General features: G+C 55.0%; 1 protein-coding gene across 1 annotated transcript; it reads right to left on the reverse strand.

Annotated features, from left to right (window-relative positions):
• Window positions 1-10,640: 10,640 nt before the first annotated feature.
• On the reverse strand, window positions 10,641-15,290 carry LOC109755647 (two-component response regulator ORR23). The gene is made up of 6 exons (XM_020314542.4): window positions 14,449-15,290; window positions 13,829-13,981; window positions 13,208-13,621; window positions 13,053-13,129; window positions 11,265-12,440; window positions 10,641-11,065 (listed from the first exon to the last, which is right to left on the reverse strand). Exons 1-6 carry the CDS (start codon window positions 14,585-14,587, stop codon window positions 10,997-10,999), a joined length of 2,028 nt encoding a protein of 675 aa, XP_020170131.1. The 5' UTR covers window positions 14,588-15,290; the 3' UTR covers window positions 10,641-10,996.
• Window positions 15,291-15,678: the final 388 nt, after the last annotated feature.

Below are 15,678 nucleotides of genomic sequence, written 5' to 3' on the forward strand. Positions count from 1 at the left end.
CACTATGGGGCACCTCTTCCCATTGCAAGATAAATAGATCAAGTTGGCCAAACAAAACCCAAATATCGGAGAAGAAATACGAGGCTATAAGAGATAATGCATATAAGAGATCAAAAAAACTCAAATAACTTTCATGGATATAAAAATATATAACTGATCATAAACTCGGAGTTCATCAGATCCCAACAAACACAACGCAAAAGAGTTACATCATATGGATCTCCAATAGACCATTGTATTGAGAATTCAGCGAGAGAGAGAAAGCCATCTAGCTACTAACTACGGAACTACTCACGCATCATCGGAGAGGAACCAATGGAAGTGGTGAACCCCTCCGTGATGGTGTCTAGGTTGGATCTGGTTGTTCTGGACTCTGCGGCGGCTGGATGAATATTTCGTCGACGTCTCTAGGGTTTCTGGAATATTGGGGTATTTATAGAGCAAAGAGGCGGTCTGGGGGGCACCCGAGGTGGGCACAACCCACCAGGGCGCGCTTGGGCCTCCTGGCGCACCCTGGTGGGTTGTGCCCCCCTCGGGGCACCCCCCCCCAAGGTGCAACCAGGGCCCATTGCCTTCCTTCTGGCCCATAAAAAATCGTCGTGGAGTTTCGTGGCATTTGGACTTCGTTTGATATTGATTTCCTGCGATGTAAAAAACATGGAAAAACAGCAACTGGCACTTGGCACTATGTCAATAGGTTAGTACCAAAAAATGATATAAAATGACTATAAAATGATTATAAAACATCCAAGATTGATAATAAAATAGCATGGAACAATCAAAAATTATAGATACGTTGGAGACGTATCAGTCGCCACGTTCCAAGGGATCAGACATAGCCCTCGTCCTGCGCGACAGAGAAGTCAGCCTTGATGGAGATGTTGTGGGATGCTGTCGGATGTGGCGTTCCGGCAAACCCTTAAGGTTCGAACACTGGGGTGCGCACGAAGTCTTTCCCTCCTACCAATCTATGCCCTAGCTCGCTAAGATCTCGCGGACGAACTCGCAACACAGGAAGACACGAGGTTTATACTGGTTCGGGCCACCGTTGTGGTGTAATACCCTACTCCAGTGTGGTGGTGGTGGATTGCCTCTTGGGCTGATGATGAACAGTACAAGGGAAGAACAGCCTCCTGAGGTTGAGGTGTTCTTGTGCCTGTGTGGTTGAGGATGATCCGAATCAGTTCGAGATCAGTTGGCTCCTACTGTGGTGGCTAGTCCTATTTATAGAGGCCATGGTCCTCTTCCCAAATATCGAGCGGGAAGGGAGCCAACAACGGCAGGCAAATTTGAAGGGGGGCAGCTAGTACAAGCTATCCTGACAAAAGTGGTCTTCGCCTGCGAAAAGCTCTGGTGGTGACGCCGTCTTGGGCTCCACGATGACCTCCATCTTGCCGTCCTCCTGGTCTTGATCTCGTTGCACCAATATAGCAACCTTTGCCTGATGCCTCGGTACTCTTCGCCTCCGCTGGCCTCCTTAGCACCAAAGAGGAAATAAGGACGCTGCGCGAACTGGCGCCCGCCTGGTGCCGTTCGTCATGGCTCACGTCACGAGAGCCTCGTGAGGTTTTGCCCCGCCTTGATATCTCCGCTCCTTGTGAGCCTGCCTGGCTAGGCCACTCCAGAGGAGGTATTGTGTCGTCCGCCTCGCGAGGCTTGGACCCTCGCAAGGGTCTTGGATGCCTTGTTGATGAAGATGGGTCGTAGGGCCTGCTAGCTTAGCCACGCTGTGGGCCGCAGGCAGGCAAGTCTGGGCACCCCCGTTCCCAGAACGCCGACAGTAGCCCCCGGGCCCAAGGTGCGCTTGGGCTTGGCTTCGCGGCGAAGCCAAGGGTCAAGTTCGGAGCACCGCGGGCCCCAAAAGCCTGTGGCCTCGGTTGACGCGTGGCGGTTGATTGGACATGGGCGTCTCCGCTTCCCCACGCTGCCTTTGAACCCGCCTAGCTATGCGGCCCCGCGGCCTACACAGTTATTCCTCCGTCATCTGCGCCTTGCTTCCCCAATCTCCCTGCTTCCTCGAGACTATGTTTCTGTTCTCCTATCTAAGTTGTGCTCCGCCTGCTCTATCGCCATGGCGCCGAAACAAGCTGAAAAGGGGAAGAGACCTCTATCTCTGCCTGCTGCGCCTCCGTCCTTTGCGCCGGCGCTCGGCCGGTCTCGGGTGCTCAACGACGAGGCCATGGACAAGGTGTGCCCGATGCTTGCTTCCAGCTTCAACGAGTGGGGGGAGACGGTGGCTTGGCCTGCGTCTCGCACTCGCACGGCTCAGGCGGCCACCGAAGTCCCAATCTTCATAGATGCCCTCTGGGCTGGCCTGATTCCTCCCTTCTCCGCCTTCTTCAACGGGTGCTTGAGCATTATCAGATCCACATGCTGCATCTCGACCCTCAGTATGTGACTCTTCTCGCCGTCTTCGCCTTCGTGTGCGAAGCTATGGCTGGCATAGCCCCTTCTGTGGCCCTCCTTAGCCATTTCTTCTCATTGCATCTGATCGGCCCCCAACAAAGCTCGGGATGCGTGAGCTTCCATGCCGTGGCTGCGACGGCGGGCGAGGGGATCGACTTCGAGCTTCCTCCACCCACGAGCGAATTCCGGACACGATGGGTGTTCATTGATGCCGGCGTGCTCAGTCCTCTGCTTCAGGCTCCGTTGGGGCCCGTTGTTCCTAACTCCGGCTGGAGCCATCAACGGCTCACGAGCCCCGGCCTTGCCCACGTCTGGCTCAGGTTGAGGTTGCTGAAGGATCGCGGCGTGACCGCGCCGATGGTGGTGAAGGAATTCGTCAAGCGCCGGGTTGCTCCGCTTCAGCGCCATTCTCGCCCAATGTGGACCTTGCTCCACAGCCAGGACCACATGAGGTTTCAGGAGTTTGGGCTCCTTCTCGGGACGTGGCAGACAGTGCTCAAGGTCCTGACGGGTGTCCCTTTGCCGGCCGAACTTCCTGGGAAGAATTGCTTACTGTACCGCTGCAAGAACAAGGATGAATTTGTAGAGAACGTGCCTCCTTTTGACGAGTGGGGGCCGCGGCCGATCGGCCTGGAGGGGCCTCATGAGAACCCCGTCGTTGTGGTTCCCTTCCTTGCCCCTGGTGCTGAGCTCGCCCCAAGCGACGGTGCAGGTGGGCGAGCTCCGGCGGAGGCCGGTGGCTCGAGTGCTGAGGAGCACGTGCCGAGTGGGGATCCTGGGGCATCGTCCTCAGGAGCCTGCCACCCCTCACCTGAGGCGTCGGTTGCTGAGGAGATGCAGCATGCGACTCCCGAGGCCAAGGCTCCAGGAGCCTCGGGAGGTTGTGGTGAAAAGGTGCCCGGTTGTTTGCCGCAACTAGGCACCCCTGAAGATATCCTTCCAAGCTCTTCTTCGGCCCCGCTGCGCACCGGCCGTCACGTCCAGCGTTTCGGTCGTCTTTGTGTGGACTTCGAGGAGCTCCGCAAGAGGAAAGGATCCCCCAGCGGCAGCAACATCTTTGGACCGCTGAAGCGGCGGAAGTACATCGCCATTGACGTCTAAGTATCGTATCGCTGTGGCTCCTTGTGTGTTGTTTTTCATCTTCTGACGTCAGTTCTTTAGGGCTCCTTCCGTCGAGGCGGCTGCGCCTCCTGAGAAACGGCCTCCTCCTTCCTTGACTCCCCCATCGGCCTTGAGCGTTCCTAGTCTGCTTACCGCCCCTGGAGCAGGGTCGGTTGGGGGAGCATCTCGGCTTTCGTGGCGCGCTGAGCCCGCGGCTTTGTCACTCCTCCCCCACGGTCTGGTGTGGAGCCTGGTGGGCGTACCCAGGACCCCTCCTTTGCTCATAGACGGCAGCTGGTTGGCTTCGATCTTCGGCTCCTCTTCATGCAGCGTGCCCCGATCAGCTCGGGCTTCTCGCGAGGACTGGTTGACGTCGGGTACGGCGTCAGCCCCCAGCCCCCTGCCGGGAGGTGGCGCGCCACTTGGCGCCCTGCCCGCTACCCCGGAGGTGGAGGATGAGGTGGGCCGAGCGTTCGAGCTTGAGCGCGGGCGAAGCGTAGTTCGTCACGAGCTTTTCCAGGAGGCGATGGGCGCGATGAGTCGACTGGGTGAAGAGCTCGCTTGTGTTGACTCGCACCTTGAGGCTGAAGGTCTCTGGCTAGTGGAGGAGCAGCGCAAGCTGAAGGTGGCCATCAACCTCGGCTGCTATCAGCGCGACCTTGAGAATGCGAAGGCCGAGGCGTCCCTCAAGATTGCCCATGAAGCCCGCTCGCGAGCCTTGGAAGAGGCTCGCGAGGCTGACTGTCGTCGCGAGGCTACGGAGGAGCGCGCGTGGGAGCTCCAAGCCTGGAGCGCGTCCCTTGAGCAGCAGGTGGAGGCGCGTAGGGCCGCTCTTGCATCGCTGAGGGGGACGCCCGCGGAGGATGAGGAGATCTGGAAGCGCGGCGAGGCGCTAGCCCTGGAAGCCGTGGAGCGCAGCCTCGAGCTCGAGCGACTAGAGACGAGGGAGCGTCAAGTTGCTCAAGCAGAAGATGCCGTCGGGGCTCGCGAGGCCAGAGTTGAGGAGGAGGTCAATCGCCGGGTGGCCGAGGTTCGCGCAAACCTGGAGGGTAGGTACGACCTGAAGCTGAAGCTCGCGGGTACGGAGGATGCGAGCAGGGCCGCTGCCCTCAGGCCCAGGTTGGATGAGGCTGAGAGGCGCGCGGAAGCCACGGCCGCCCCCCTGGTTACGGCGCAGGCGGACTTGGCCTCCGCCCGCGCCAAGCTGCGTTCCCTTTGAAGGCGGGTTGTTGACGCTGAGGCCGTCGCACGGCAAAACATGGAGGAAGTGCTCCAACGACGAACGCTGGAGCGAGAGCATGCCCCTATGCTTCAGGATCTCCGGAACAGGGCCAATATCGCCCTGGGCCATATTTGCGACGTGGAGGCGCCGGCCCCTCACTCGAATGATTACGCCAGCCACCTGACCTTCCTCACCGAGGTGGTGACGCGCCTGGAGGCTCGATCTGCCAGAGCTCGCCAGCTTGTGGAGGAAAGGGGTCGTGGCCTTCTCGAGCGTGCTTTCTCCCGTGTCTTCAGCCACCTCCTGAATGCCGACCCCAACTTTGATTTCGACGCCGCCATCGCCCCCGTACCCACGGCTGTCCGGGGCGACCTAGCGCGTTGGGTTGAGGACAATGTGGACGCGTTGGTTAGGGCCTTCACTTCTGAGGATGACGCGGTGGTGGTCGTTGCAGACGAAGGCGACGTGGTGGACGACGGCGACGGGGGCGTCGCCGACGGCGACGACGATGCCGATGAAGACGACGACGACGCGAGTGACGCATCCGCGGGTGACGCAGCGAGCGACATTTCTGGCTGATCCCTTGTTCTCCTGTCACTTCATCTTGCGCACAAACTCGGGCGTGGCCCTTAGAAAACTTGTATGAGCATTTTGAGAGGGGGAGCCCCTCATGTAAGCAAACTGCAGTTTTTACTTTCCTATGCAACGCGAGTTTGTGTCCTCGCGAACTCGTGAATCCAGGTGCGAGTTTTCTGTCATGGTTTACCGTAGTCAATGCCGGCTTGAGCTGGGTCGCGAGACGTCGAGTTTCTGAGAATCCTGCAGAGCTTGTCGCCCCGTCAGAAGGGGCCCCACGAGAGGTGGGCTCCAGTTGCAGTGCTAGCATGCGCTTGGCGTGCGCGTGCTTCGCGTAGTCCCGCTCGCGAGGAGCTCGTGAGGGGAAGGCGACGGACATGAGTCCCAGACAAAACGAGATCCAGAAGGCGAGAAATTGCTTGAACGAGAAAAGGCTCCCCCCGCGCGCATCGATAAAAACTCGGTTTCAACTCAAATCCAGATCCAGAAAGCAAAGCTACAGAAAGAGAGATCCAAAGCAAAAGGCCGCGTCCGGCACCTAGTCTAGTTTTCTGGTCTTCAAGTCTTCTCACCAGCGCGGAGCTAAGTGCTGCCACTAGGCGTGGGAGGGAGCCCTAGGGCCTGAGGCCGGCACCCCTGAGACTCCGGGGCGTGTACAGCCCCAACTCATTATTACGTGAGAGTGTCACGGGCGGCGAGCTTCACAGGCACTGGGCCTTCTTCACAGGTACCGGCCTTGCTTCATATCGCCAGACGAGGGCCCCGCCTTGCACCACTCTTGACCTCCTTTGAGCCGACCGGTCACCGGAACGACTCGAAGGAGGGAAAGAGGACGCCATTGGTGCCCACGGCGACCACAGGTCCTCTGCCGGGGGAAGGGTTGTCGAGGCCTCCCCGGCAGAGGGCCTACCTCCGGGTGTCGCCAGGCGTCGCGCGCCGAGGGGAGGGGCCTTGCTCCTGGCTCCCTCCCGGCGGCCCCCAGCGTGTCTCCCTTGTTGGAGCGGGTGCCGCCGTGCCAGGGTCGTCGATCGACGCTGCAACCTGATTCATCTGCAGCCCATGGTTAGCATAAGCCTGTTCCTGAGAGATTAGCGGTACCCTGTAGTTGCGGTTGCCGGCGCGATCGTTGTGGTTCTCCGTTGGTCCTTGGAAGGCTTCGGCTCCTAGCGCCCCCTCTCCCCAATCTTCTCCAATGAATGAGCCGAGGTCGTCCTCTGGTGCGTTCCCTTGATCCATCATGCGGGGCATGTAGGCTTCCGGGGCTATCACCCCGAACACCTCGCCATGGTGCCCCACGCTCCATGTTGCTTGGCCCAGGGCGGCGTCCTGAGGATGGTAGCGTGGCATCCGGCTGGGACCATGAAGGGCGATGCTTGCGCTCGTGCTTGTCGTGGGCGGCATGGGGGAGTCGGAGCCCCCTACGCCACTGGCCGTGCTGATGTTGATGAAGCCCCCGGGCGTAGTTGATGGCACACGGATGTGGTGAGGTTCACCGCGCGGCCCTGCAGTGGCCTGAGGAGGAAGTCGATAGCAGAAGGGTGGTGCTCCCGACGCCGCTGCATCCAGCAGCTCGACAACACGCTCCAGCAGCGTATCCCGGCCGCTCTCCATCAACCTGCATCGCAGCAGCTCCCTTGCCACGCTTGCTCCCGCCGTGAGTGCGGCGCCGTTGCTGCGGCATGACTCGCCGCTCTTGCCGCGGCTCGTACTTGCCGCGGGGTGAGGGTGGATGACGCCTGGTCGCGCTGTCCGCGCCCGGCGGAGTTTGGCGGCACTCGCACCGTCTGGAGTGCGGGGTCGAGATCTTCATGGGCAGGCGGCGCTGCCCGGGCTGGCCAGGCTGCCCAGCGATCGGAGCCGGCCCTTGAGTCGCCGGACATCGTGGCTGTGGAGCGTCGGCGAGCTGGTTGGTGGAGAAGAAGCTCCGGCGCACCCCTACCTGGCGCACCAAATGTCGGATGTGGGGTTCCGGCAAACCCTTAAGGTTCAAACACTGGGGTGCGCACGAAGTCTTTCCCTCCTACCAATCTACGCCCTAGCTCGCTAAGATCTCGCGGACGAACTCGACGAACTCGCAACACAGAAAGACACGAGGTTTATACTAGTTCGGGCCACCGTTGTGGTGTAATACCCTACTCCAGTGTGGTGGTGGTGGATTGCCTCTTGGGCTGATGATGAACAGTACAAGGGAAGAACAGCCAACTGAGGTTGAGGTGTTCTTGTGCCTGTGTGGTTGAGGATGATCCGAATCAGTTCGAGATCAGTTGGCTCCTACTGTGGTGGCTAGTCCTATTTATAGAGGCCCTGGTCCTCTTCCCAAATATCGAGCGGGAAGGGAGCCAACAACGGAGGGCAAATTTGAAGGGGGACAGCTAGTACAAGCTATCCTGACAAAAGTGGTCTTCGCCTGCGAAAAGCTCTGGTGGTGATGCCGTCTTGGGCTCCACGATGACCTCCGTCTTGCCGTCATCCTGGTCTTGGTCTCGTTGCACCAATATAGCAACCTTTGCATGATGCCTCGGTACTCTTCGCCTGCGCTGGCCTCCTTAGCACCAAAGAGGAAATAAGGACGCTGCGCGCGCTGGCGCCCGGCGCCCGCCTGGTGCCATTCGTCATGGCTCACGTCACGAGAGCCTCATGAGGTTTTGCCCCGCCTTGATATCTCCGCTCCTCGTGAGCCTGCCTGGCTAGGCCACTCCAAAGGAGGTCTTGCGTCGTCCGCCTCGCGAGGCTTGGACCCTCGCGAGGGTCTTGGATGCCTTGTTGATGAAGATGGGCCGTACGGCCTGCTGGCTTAGCCACACTGTGGGCCGCAGGCAGGCAAGTCTGGGGACCCCCGTTCACAGAACGCCGACAGATGCATGCTCGCCGAAGGCAATCTCGACGGCAAACAAAGACTTCTCCTGCACCTTGTGAAGAGCCGCCATGGCCAGTCCTGCCGGGGAGGCCGGCGCGGCAACCGAGTCGGCTCAAGCAGGGGCGCTCGAGGTGGTGGGTTCCTCCCGTGAGGCCGACTAGGCCTGTTCAATCCCATTCACGGTAATGGACGCTCCTGGAAGAACTGGCTTAGTGCGACTGAAACGGTGGGACCCGGGGAGGATGTTGGCCTCTTGGGACCGAACGCACTAACGCGCCCGCGGTAGAGATCCGCCACGGTCATCACCGCCTGTGCCACGAGCTCTGCGCGGACTCCAAGGTTGTTGACGTTCTCAAAGAACGCTGCAATGACGATAGCCTCTGGAATGCCCTGTGTCTACGCGTGAAGCTGGCGGAAGCGAGCGACGTAGCTCCTGAGCTGCTCTCCAGCCCTCTGTCGAAGATGTAGGAGAGAAGTTTGCGTGGGCCTTAACGACCTGTGGTTCCTTGGGCGCGAGACTCCCACCACAATGCCTCTACGATCGCGCGCCACCCGAGTGGGCAGCGCGTTGCCACGACACGGCGGGAAGGGACCCTGCCCAGGTCGATGCACCTAGGCGCGTGCCACCGGACAAGGGACCCTGCCTCACACCATCTTCAGCAAAGCGTCTGCCGAATCAGGCGCCCAAGGGAATGAGGGAAGTGCACCAAGATCGCTAGAAACGCCTCAGCCCCTACCTGGCGCCAAATGTCGGTTTCTAAGAATCTAGATATGAGTTGTGAGCAACAAATCTTTGAGAGTTTGGCCAGGGACTGAACACGTCCAGCAATCCTAAGTCATGGATGAAATGTGATGGATGAACTACAGATGAACACAATGAACTACCCAAGGTTGGGCCACCTTCTTGGTGTAATACCCTACTCATGCTTTGTTTTGTATTGTAATGGTAGAGAGCTACAATATGTCAGTTACAAGGTGAAAAGATTTACATGTGTCTCTTCTCAGGCCAAAAGACCGACCCCCTGTGAGGCTTCGGTCTCCCCTATTTATAGTGTTCAGGGAGGCCTTGCCGGATGTTCTGATTGGTTGAATATACATTGGAGTAGGCTAGTGTAGCATGTACCACGGTGGCATGGTCATCTTGTATGAGTGATGATGAGGTCCTTCCGGAGCAGCGTGTTGCCCTCCTGATACTTACCTACCTCCTTTGGTATTTGTCGGGCGGTGGCGAGGTACCGCTACTGTTGCGGTGTAAGCGGTAGGTGAATCTTACTGTAGTCACCGTGGATAGCTTGGGAAGCACGGGTCCTGCCGGAGACCACGCGGAAGGATTAGTCATTCAGCCTCCATCTCCTTCCTGACGCAGGTAGCAGCGTTCCGTGGTACAGGTCATTGCGTGGTCTTCAGAGTCAAGGCCCATTCCTCCCGAATGGGCAGGCGATGTGTCCACACATCCTCCCGGAAAGACCCCGCTAAGACCTTCCCGGAGAAGGCCTATACTTATCTCTTGAGCTGTCCCTTGACAACCCAGGGCATAGTCCAGCGGGTTCATCAGGGTCTCCCAATGTACTCCCCGGACGGAGAAATATCTTTGTCATCGCTAGTAATACTCCAATTTTACTAACGCCGATAGCAACTAATGCAGAACTCTATTTTGACTAGAGATAATAATTTGAAAAAGAAAGAAAAAAAAAAAGTGGACTGGACTCGTGCAATAACATTGAAACTGCTGAACACTTGTTCTTCTCCTGTAGCATTGCAAAGTCAGTTTGGGGATGCAATTCCAATATTCTGGGGGCTGCCTGTTGTCCTAGAAATTAGAAATGCTCGGCAGAGTAACTTGGATGTATGCTTTCCTGCCTGGGAGTGAGAAGTTTTATATGATGAAATCGCTGCGGTTATTTAGGGGATTTGGAATGTTCGTAACAAGATTACCTTTGAAAAACACGTGGTGAGGTCTCCTATTGAGGTTATTTTTACGATATGTAGATTTTTGCTGTGTTGGTCAGGGCTGCTGAAAGGTGCTCAGCATGTGGAGCCAGGCAACGGCGAGGAGCCCATGGCGGCGACGCGCGTCGGCTGCGTGCTCTCCCCGCCGCTGCCATCTTCCTGCTCCGTGGCAGGCGTGCCGGGTGAACGCGAACGAGCTGGAAACAATCGAAGAGAACGTAACTCGGAATGAGGAACCGAGACGCGGATGCTGGTCGCCGAACCCCACCCCTGATGCTGCTCGATGCGGACGAGGGTCTGGATGGCGAAGGGTGGGGAGTAGAACCTTGGCGGCGTTGGCTGCGGAGACGGTGGCAACGGCGCCGCATCCATGGCGCGGAGAGGAGAGGAGGGCGGCGGTGCCTGTCGGAAGCGGAGGGGTGCGGCTTCTTTTGTTGATTGAAGTTTATTTATGAACAGACAGCTAATTCATGGAGGCCTGACGAGCCATTCAAATTCAAATCCAAATTCATGCCCACATGTATCAGGTTTTTGATGGATTTCACCAGCCACATTTCGATTCAAATTCAACTAGGTCTATGCATGATGGCAGTGACATACAAATTCCAGGTCGAGGCCCATCATAGATTACTCACCTGTATAAAGCTTACAATCAAACCACCAGCGTCTCTAGCTGCTCAGGTTAGCAATCAACCCATCATCCTGCTTGTTTCTCCAACAGCTGCTACTGCTACTACAATACATACACATACAGCCCAGCACTAGGCATACTAAAGATCAGCAACACTAGCTACACTACACGGCATACCATACACAAAAGGTCGGGGGAACATGCGTATACACAGGATGCAGAGTGACGTGGATACACGGGTGGCGGCCTCTTGTCATATGCAAGCCCCGAGCGAGTAGAAGTCGCACCCCAGATCGTCGCCGAAGGCAGCGTCGTCCTTCTCCTGTGTATGCATAAGCAAAACCATCATTAGATCAATCGGGTTCGGGTGGGCCGAGGATATATGTATCGCTCTACTAGGCTGATTATGATGAATACAAAAGATTATGATGTATCGCTGTACTAGGCTGAAGCTACTCGTTATGTTCCTTACGGCGAACGATACATTAATAGTATGCAAGAGGTTAAAAAGGTCGCCTTACCACTTTGATCATGGAATTGAGAAGACCGTCGAAGCTGCAGGTGCTGGAGCTGAGCTCGCTCTGCAGCCTTTGAGGGCCTGATTCAGACGCATTCCTTGCCATCGAAGTGTCTCCTGAGAAGAGGATGTCAAACTTAGTTTGTGGAGCAGCTGTCGAGGCGCTCGCACTTGTCTGTCCAAACATTCTGCCACCATGGCTGCTGTCAATGCTGCAATTATTCGACCTTTGGCTCATGGAATGATAATGAGCACCAATATTGCTTGGCAGCTGAGAGGAACTCCATACAAGCTTCGGATCAAGTAGACTATCTGAACTTCCAAAGCTCAAGTACTTCTGCTCGGTATCTGGAGACAAATGTATCGTGCCACCAAAGGAGCCAGCTCCCACTTTGGTACCTCTTGCGACCGTGAGGTCATTTGTTGGACGAAAACTTGCTGAGAATGCATCACCCAATCTGGTTGCACCATTGCTGCTGAATGAAGCACCATTATTGTTGAATGAACCATGCACAGGCAACATGTTTGCAGAAAATCCAGATGAAGGAAGAGCGCTCTGCTGGGATACACGAGACTCCAATGGACCAGAAGAGGCTCCAATGGCACCTTCGAGAAGTTCTACACTTGCAGAGGGAGCTCGAACTGATGGCTGGATGGCTACTTTGGCCTGTGTGCACTCCACAAGATCTGGAGGCAGTAATGGACTGCTTGTGACACTTGGGAGCATGCGAGGCATGCCATTAGCCCGGCTATTCCCAGAAAGGATGGTGGACAGATCACCGCTGCCCTCATTCATCCACTTTTGTTGTAATTGGGCTTGCCCAAGAGATGTCGCCAAACCTTGTCCCAAGTTCCCATGCTGGTTTCCTGGTAGGCTAAGATGATACTTAGCTGCATCACCAATCAAAGGATTTGTTGTGCAACTGCTACTTCCAGTCGGAATTGACCTGGAAGTGGCCACCCCCTGAATCACAACCGCTGTTTGGTTGTTTCTAGGACTATTTAGCAATCCATGTGCACTGAAAGTTGATAGCGCTGCGGGAGAGGTGAAAGCTTGATAACCCTGGAGTCCTTCGAATGCATCCATGCGCAGAAAGGGGTCTCTGCCTCCCAAGGCAGCAACGATGCCAGCTTGTTGTGATGCCACAGCACTTAACCGTCGGAGATAAAGCCTATATTTCTGCATGTACACAAAAGCAATCGGTTAAACTTGTGAAGCAGGTTATAACAAGTATTTACCTATTTGTGCACATCTAGCATTTAATTCGTTTCAAAATGATATGTAGGATCATTATAGAGCTAAATTTCTGGTTTAGCATATACTACATGCTTGCTGAATCTTGTTAAAAGGTGTAGAGAAGTGCTACAGACAAGTGCCCCTTTTATCCAGTTCTGACCAGATTACTCATTTACTTGTTTCAGGATTTGTTCATGAAACTGCAGTGTTTAATAGTGAAAAAATAATTTGTTTTTTTCAAAACTCCAGCCTTACTATGGAGAATGAAAATATATTTGTTCCAGGTTAGTCAGGGAGCAGTGCTTTCTTTCAGATCAACTTTAATACTCCTAATCAGTCAGCATATTTGCATATATTATATGCTAGTAACCTGTATCATTTTCATTGAAGAACTTAATAAAAGTTGCAGGATATACAATGCCTAGAACCACATACAGCAAAAGTTATCTCCGAATGCCTAGCTGCTGGCTGCAGGACAGATAATGCTCGGCAAGTATGGAATGCACATGGTACTAATCTACTGATAACTACAAGAAAGTAAATTAAGTGGCTTGCCTGTAGGTGACTTGCAACATTTTCCCTAGTGAGTTTCTCAACATTCATAAGCTCGAGTATCCTTTTTGGCACAGCTTCTGCATAAACATGAAAGAAACATGAGTGACTCCAGAAATAAGTAGCAACAGAGAAGGGAGTTACTGTTAAGTTCTTACTGTCAATTCCAAGATGGTTGACTGCAGCAACAAATTTTCTATGCAGTTCAACTGACCAAACAACTCTTGGCCTCTTTGGGGCCGAAGGGTCATCATTGTCTTGGCCACTGCTATCCTCGTCTTCATCTTCCTCCTCACTATGGTATTCCTTCCTCTTCTTGCTGGGCCTCCCACTTTGGTCGGGTGACCCACATGTAACTTGGCCGAACACATAGTCAGAGTCCGCACTTGGTGGCTTATTGCACTCTTCATAGGTATCAAGATTAACAGAGTCACGAGTACTGAATTTCCTCCTAACAACATGCTGCCAGATGTTCCTAAGCTCTTCAATGCGAACAGGTTTTAGGAGATAGTCGCAGGCACCATGGGTTATCCCCTTCATTACAGTTTTTGTCTCTCCATTCACAGATAACACTGCATGGAAAATAATTGGTTAGCACTGACACTTTCCCCTCCTCAATCAGAAGTACAAATCATAAGATTCACTGTGTTGAATTGATATTTTGCATATAAAAGAATATACATCCAACAACATTATATAAGTACTACCTCCTACGTTCCTATTACCAAGACCAGTAAGAAAATTGGGCGGCTGTGAGATGGATAAGATTTGGAACTTACTGATGACAGGGAGGTCCATTTCAAGCCCCACAAGCTCAAGAAGCTTAAAGCCATCCATGTCTGGCATGTGCACATCACTGATAACCAGATCAAACATGTCCCTGTTTTCCCGCAGCATCCTCAGCGCGATAACAGCCTGATTCGTCGCCGTCACTGAAAAAACACCAACTGGTTACTCTTCCTTTTTTACAATTTTTGTTGGTAGCTTACCAAACAGACCGCTTGGTAACATGTTACTCTTCCAAAGTGGGTAACAATACAAGAAAAGGGAAATGGTCCTATGCATTTTTCATGACAAAAACCCGATGCCTCGTGCATCTGTACCACAAAAAGGGAATCATAAATTCAGGTCACGCAATCAAATGAATCTATCCATCGAGAGGTACTCAATCTTTGGCTGCAGGCAGCATTTATATATGATGTTCAGTACACCAAATCTACTTGTGAGCCGTGACAACTACCAACAGGAATCTTTTAGTGGTTGTCCGTTGTCCTAGACACTGAGGAACAGGCAAAATTTCTGAAACAGAACAACTAAAATTGACCACTCCTGACGCAGTAGACGGCTCCTAAAGAAATTAACAGTCCTGAGCTGAAAAAGAAAAAGAAAGAGCTCTCACCGTGATACTGGCAGCGCCGCAGGAGGGTCTCGAGCACCTTGAGGCAGACCGGGTCGTCGTCCACGGCGAGGACCCGCATGCCGACAGGGAACTGGTCCATCCCCGTCGCCGCCGCGCCCCTCCTCACGTCCGTCCTCATGAGGACAACAACCTCCAGAAAAATCCCCTCCCTCACTCGAAGGCAACCAATTCGCCGGAAGCAAACCAAGAACTCAACCCAGCAGAAGCAGAGCCAAGAACACGAATTTCACACGAGACGCGCAGGTTGGTGGTGGCGCTGGCCCTAGACTCCAACCAAGAGACCAAGAAAACCGCCCAAATCGAGCCAATTGCAGAGGGAGGGAGGCAGGCGCGGGGATGTGGACGGGGGAGGTGGCTTCGACTCGAGGCCTCCCAATCCCCAGCAAGGAAAGGAAAGAGAGCCTGCCGTCCGTCCAACCTTAGCTGAAAAGAGAAGCGGGGAGGGAGGGAGGGAGGGGGGGAAAGGAGCAGCTGGTGGATTGGGACCTGGGGATGGACGGATGGGGCTTCAGGACCAAACCCACCACCGCCACCGCCCCATCATCATTGAAGCGGGGATGTGGGAAAGCAAGAGGCGGGGCCGGGCCGGGAGTTGGACGCCAAAAGAGATGGGCGGAAAAGGGCGCCGATGGCGACCGCCGGAGGTGACCGCGCAACCAATCCCGCAGTGCACCCTCCTCTCTCGGCTCGCACGCGCCGCGGCTGATCTCTAGCTCGCGGCGGGGAGGAGAGAGCGGTGGGGATGGGGGTTTGGTTGGAGGGAGCGGGGCGGAGGAGGTGCGGTGGTTCTTGGGGTTGAGGGGGATGGGAAATGAATGTGTGAGAGGGGAGGGGGCACGGGCGGCCATGGATATAGAGGAGGGAGCTAGGGTCAAAAGAGTGGCGTGTCATCAGGCCAGGATACAACAGAAGGCGGGGCCCCGTCCATCCACGAGCCTCCTCCAAACTGATCATTACTACTGCTGCAGGAATGTGATTCTCTGTGGCTCACAACAGAGGGTGATTCCTGTGATTTGTTTGAGGAGACTTTGGTCCTTGACTTCGGGTGCATATTTTTTGACCGCAATATCTGTGGAACGCTTCTTGGAGCATCTTCTTCGGCGAACATCAAACTTGCCATGCGGAACCAACTAGAGTTGTCATGGCAAGTTTTGTAGGATTTGGCATGATCGAAGGTGAAAGTTGTCATGTAGGGCCAAACACGCATAA

The sequence above is a fragment of the Aegilops tauschii genome, chromosome 6 (assembly GCF_002575655.3).
Source record: "Aegilops tauschii subsp. strangulata cultivar AL8/78 chromosome 6, Aet v6.0, whole genome shotgun sequence".
NCBI lineage: Eukaryota > Viridiplantae > Streptophyta > Magnoliopsida > Poales > Poaceae > Aegilops > Aegilops tauschii.

Excerpts from the sequence above, each read along its gene's own strand:
- LOC109755647 (XM_020314542.4), bottom strand. The coding sequence starts at position 14,587 with ATGAGGACGGACGTGAGGAGGGGCGCGGCGGCGACGGGGATGGACCAG. Across the intron at positions 13,982-14,448 it reads GCGGCGCTGCCAGTATCACG|TGACGGCGACGAATCAGGCT; the intron begins GTGAGAGCTCTT and ends GTGTTTTTTCAG. Across the intron at positions 11,066-11,264 it reads TCAATTCCATGATCAAAGTG|GAGAAGGACGACGCTGCCTT; the intron begins GTAAGGCGACCT and ends ATGCATACACAG.